This window comes from Acanthisitta chloris, unplaced genomic scaffold, assembly GCF_000695815.1.
Source record: "Acanthisitta chloris isolate BGI_N310 unplaced genomic scaffold, ASM69581v1 scaffold12103, whole genome shotgun sequence".
Lineage (NCBI taxonomy): Eukaryota > Metazoa > Chordata > Aves > Passeriformes > Acanthisittidae > Acanthisitta > Acanthisitta chloris.
In genome coordinates this window covers 44-5,181 of record NW_008666602.1, presented here as the reverse complement: position 1 = coordinate 5,181, position 5,138 = coordinate 44, and the positions used below count along the sequence as shown (strand labels likewise).

The 5,138-nt window shown below is 60.2% G+C and overlaps 1 protein-coding gene across 1 annotated transcript; it reads left to right on the top strand.

The window, feature by feature from the left end:
• Positions 1–2,500: 2,500 nt before the first annotated feature.
• LOC103799846 (regulator of G-protein signaling 19-like) lies at positions 2,501–4,766 on the top strand (the record flags this gene model as incomplete). The annotated part of the gene is made up of 4 exons (XM_009072196.1): positions 2,501–2,667; positions 2,832–2,968; positions 4,170–4,244; positions 4,532–4,766. Coding segments are annotated over exons 2-4 (411 nt in total), but the record flags the coding sequence as incomplete, so codon positions are not given.
• Positions 4,767–5,138: the final 372 nt, after the last annotated feature.

Below are 5,138 nucleotides of genomic sequence, written 5' to 3'. Positions count from 1 at the left end.
CTTCAAAAGCAATTTTGGGGAGAGTTCATCTTGTCCCGTTGTGTGTGGGATCCCCTCTCCCTTTGGTGAGAGAGCAGTGTGGTGTCAGACTCGTGGGGACGTCACAGGCGTGTGAGCTGGCACAGCCCAGGGACACCCAGAACGTGGGGACTCCCAGGCTCATGGGGGGCTCAGGGAGCTCAGCAAGAGCAGCTTTTGGGGCGTCCCTTTCCTCTGTGGGGAAACGTCCCCTTTTTGTCATCCTTCCTCTTTCTGCAGCCTCGTGCGCACGCCCTCGTCTTTCCTCCGGCGCTCACGGGCTCTGCCGCCCGCTGGGACTTCCCTATCCGCCAGCCCCAGCAGCCCCACGGTGGTGCCTGGCACTGGGGCAGCTGGTAACAGCCGTGTGGCACACAGCCCCTGCTGGCGTGGTGAGGTGGGGTGCAGTGGGAGCATTAAGGGGTGCACAGGGCTGGGAAACCAGAGCGTGATGGCAGTGCCCTTCTGTGCCAATCAGAATGTGCTGACATTGCCCTTCAAATCCAATTCAGATGTTCTGGCATTGCCCTTTGGTATGAATCCAGATGTGCTGGGATTGCCCTTTGGTACCAATCCAGATGTACTGGCATTGCCTTTTGGTGCCAACAACAATTGCACCAGCATCACCTCCTGATGCCATGGGCTGGTCCCTTTGCAGCCCTGCCTCTCCCTTCTCCTTCCTGGTCCCCATGGCACAGTCCACACAGCCGAGATGGCACTGGGTGAGTGCTACAGCACCTGGGATGGGCAGCAAACTGATCCTGCTCTTGACCAGGTGCTGAGTGTACCCTACGGCATGGGGAGGGGATGCTCCATGTGGAGGGATGCTACACCATCCTGCTTCCTCTCCAGGATGTGTTGGCTCAGCTGCTTGTGGGTCAGTTACGGCCAAGAAGTGAAGCAAAGTACATGGATGTTCCCCCAGAGCAAATCCACACACTGTCCTCACAGCCCTGTCCCTCAGTCACCCCCAGTCCTCCCATTCCACACCCCAGGGCCGTGGCAGAGCCAGGGTGGGCTGGGAGGGAGCAGGGTTTTCCCAGCCATCAGGTTTTCCTCCTGCTTGCCCCATACCCACAGCCTCGACACTAGTTGCTGTCATTGGTGCTGCAGCCCCAGCAGCACCAGGCGCCGTGGGGTTACCAGTGGGATGTGGGTGGGCAGCAGGAAGAAGTGTGCTGGGAGTGGAAAACAGGCCAGGAGAAGCAAAGGAGAGGGGAAAAAGTGGGGGGTTAAATGGACCCAAGGGCAGTTTCCTCCTGCTTGCCCCATACCCACAGCCTCGACACTAGTTGCTGTCATTGGTGCTGCAGCCCCAGCAGCACCAGGCGCCGTGGGGTTACCAGTGGGATGTGGGTGGGCAGCAGGAAGAAGTGTGCTGGGAGTGGAAAACAGGCCAGGAGAAGCAAAGGAGAGGGGAAAAAGTGGGGGGTTAAATGGACCCAAGGGCAGGAAGAAGTGTGCTGGGAGTGGAAAACAGGCCAGGAGAAGCAAAGGAGAGGCCATCCTGCCAGCTCTTGGGGCTATAAATAGGGACAATTGGGAGCGAAACGCAGACTCTCTCCTTTTTCGTTCCTGCAGGAGCACTGGGACACAGGAGGGTTTGAGAGGGCCCAGGAAAGAGCTGCTGTGCTGGGAATGGGGTGGCTGCACCCCTGGGGCTCAGGTGGGGCTCTGGGGACAGCTCTGTCCCCAGCTGGGACCCACACCCTGACTCTGTCCCCTTGCTGAGTCCTCAGCAGGACTCAGACCCGAGGTGATAAGACCTGGGGCACCTTGAGATGGGGATGATGGGGATGTTGGGCCTGAGATGTCCAAGCGCTCTCCCTGCCTGTTGCCCCTGCTCCCATTCCTTCCTTCTGCAGGAGAAGGACTGTGATTGCTGCCCATCACTCTTGACAGGGCACAGGGATACAGCCAGCTGTGACCATGTCCTCACCACTGCCCACATGGAAGTGGGTGCTGAGCTCAGCACCCAGCATCACTCCTGACATAGAAAATCACTGCTCCAGGCTGAGCCACTGATGCAGGCAGGGACAGGCAGGTCGCATGGGTCAAGGTTTGGTTTAGCACCAGAAGCTGTAAAAACTCACCACCACCACCCCATTTCCTTCCACTCACATGATGCTGTGAAGCAGCTCTGACTTCCCCATCTCATGCCTGAAGGCACCAGGGGGTCCAGCCACACTTTCCCTGAGCTCAGGGCATGGTCAGGGATGTGCAAGGTCAGCTCTGAGCCCTGCACCCTGCCCAGCCCCTCTGCTGCCTGCAGTGAGCCCCACAGCATTCCCAAAGCCTGAGAGGAGATCCTGGGCAAAGCAGGGGGCTGGCCAAGCATCTCCCGACACATTTCCTCTTCCACTTTTCTTCTCACTTCCTTTTCTTGCACTTTCTGCCTGCTGCCCTGCCCTAGCTCGCCACCTGTCTTGGCACAGAGCAGCCCCTCAGGCCACTCCAAGCTGGGGTCCCTCTGTGAAGTAACATGGTGTGGCTCTTCCCCTCCCCACAGGCTCCGTCCAGGAGGCGGCAGGGACGATAGCCAGGGGGTCTCAGCACGGCTCACCCACGGGCTGGGAGGAGCAGAGAGCGGCACAACAGCCCCTGAAGCACGACCCAACCCCGTCCACCGTGTATGAGGCTGGGACGCAGGTGAGGGGTCACCATCCCAGGGCTGGGGTGGCAAGGAGAAGTCAAAACTAAATCCCAGCAAGTCACCACGCAGGGGTGGTCCCCTGTGTACCTCCGTGTGGCTGCACATGGTGAGGGATGATCAGCAGCAGCTCACTCAGCCACTCCACCCTCCTGCCTTTCAGTACGCAGGACCCGCGTCCACAGAGACACTCCTTCCGATGTCCCGGCATGAGACTTCTCCGACAACGGTGCAACCCGCCAGCAACCACCGCCCCAACGCCTGCTGCTTCTGCTGGTGCTGCTGCTGCAGCTGCTCATGGTATGTCCCACTGCCCACCCCGGCCCAGGCCCCCACGGGGCTGGCAAGCATCACCCACACACCTCATCCTCCAGAATTCAAGGTTCCCATAGGCAGGGGGGATCACAGAATCACAGAATGGTTTAGGTGGGAAAGGACCTTCAAGATCACCCAGTTCCAACCCCATGTCATGGGCAGGGACATCTTCCACTAGATCACGTTGCTCAGAGCCCCATCCAGCCTGGCCTTGAGCACTTACAGAGATGTGGGGATCACACACATGTTGCTGCTCCTCCGTGCTCTGTGCAGCACCAAGTGCTCAGACATGACTACTGCCTGAGCAGGCACCCAGGCCTGAGGGAGGTTAGGTCCCCTGCAGTGCAGCTGTGGCCTGGCAATGGTGCAGGAGGGCTGCCCCAGGCTTGGTGGCATTCAGCTGTGGGCAGAAACGGGACAGAAATCCCTCCTGTATCCCATTCCCAGAGCAGGTGGTGCCGAGTGTCAGCCACAATGGGGATCAGGCATGCTAGCAGCGAGCTCAGGAGTAGCCCATGCAGGGACATGGCTTTGCCCACCCCAGCTGCCTATGCCAGGGCAGAAGTTTGCACATTCAGTCCTGTGTGAGCAGCAAGGGATGGTGTTGCAAGCAGGAAGGGCTGCGGTCAGCGACAGGCACCAAAATTCAAGGGCCCAAGGGAAGTTGGCTGATGGCTTCTCTCCACTTGTGCCACCAGCACCCCTGGGGGCAAGAGGCAGAGGGGACAGAGGACACTGGCACGCAGCACCTCCATCACATGATCTGCCTTTGGGCTGGACCAGTACTGAGGTGTCACCAATAACCCTTGTTTATCTATTGGTGTTTATTTGTGACTGTTCACGATGGCTTTGCCATGGACTGATCCAGCACTGACCTCTGCCGGCTGCTGCGGCCACACTGGCTCAGCTCGGTCCTGGCACACACCCCTGGCACAGGGCCCTGGCACACAGCCTGGGTGGTGGAGCAGGACCAGGGCCACAGCAGTGCCTGAGCACAGGGACACCCTCACGCGGTGGCAGCAAAACTGCAGCCAGAGTGCCACTGGGGCAGCGGGTGAGGGACGGGGATGGGTGGGGGGTGCTGGTGCCCACAGAGGAGATTCAGTGTCCAGGACCAGTTGGGGGTCAAGGTGGGGGTCTGAGTGTGTCCCCAACACCCCTGACTACCTTTCTATCTCCCCGTTAGGAACGAGGACCGGGAGCGAGCATGGAGAGCATCCCGGGAGACCAAACTGGAGACCATCCCAAACTGTGAAGCGTGGTGAGTGCAGGGGCAGTGCCATGGAGTGGGACCAGCACGGCATGGCACTGCATGACACTGTCCCCTCTGCCACCCTTCATGGCACCCAAGTGCCTGGCTAAGCAGAGCTGGGACAGACCCCACGAGTGACCTCTGAAAGCTCCATAACACTGGAGCCTGAGCAGGAACAGCCTCGGCATGGGGGGAGTTTGGGCACGGGATGGGAGCAGGAGGGACACAGTGGGGAGCCCACAGCCCTCCCTGGGCAACTGTAACGCTGTCCCCTTGCCTTCCCCCGGACCTGGCAGCGCCAAACCCACGCCAGAGGAGGTGCAGGGCTGGGCACAGTCCTTCGACAAGCTGATGAAGAGCCCAGCGGGGCGCAACGTCTTCCGGGAGTTTTTGCGGACTGAGTACAGCGAGGAGAACATGCTCTTCTGGCTGGCGTGTGAGGAGCTCAAAACCGAGTGCAACAAGCACCCCATCGACGAGAAGGCCAGGATGATCTACGAGGATTACATCTCCATCCTCTCTCCCAAGGAGGTAGGAGGCAGAGCCCCTGGCCGGGGTGGCTTGGGATAAAATGGGTCTGAGGAGGGTTCTTAGGGAGAGGATTAGTTGTCTTAGCTGCCACCACCGCCCTGTGACAGTTTGGGGATGAGTCTGGCAGGATAACGGTGGTGGGGAGGGCATCCTCAGCCCCCCAAAGCCCCCGGGATGCAGCCAGCAGAGGGACCGCGGGCCGAGTTGTGCTGCGGGGCCGAGACCTCACGAGGGCACCAGCGGGCCGAGGAGATGATGCATCCCGGACTGCAGCATCCCTAGAGTGGGATACCCAGGGCAAGAGCACCCCAACCCACCTCCCTGTGCCCAGGGGGACACAGAGGGGGCCGCAGAGAGCTCCCTGCTCCTCCC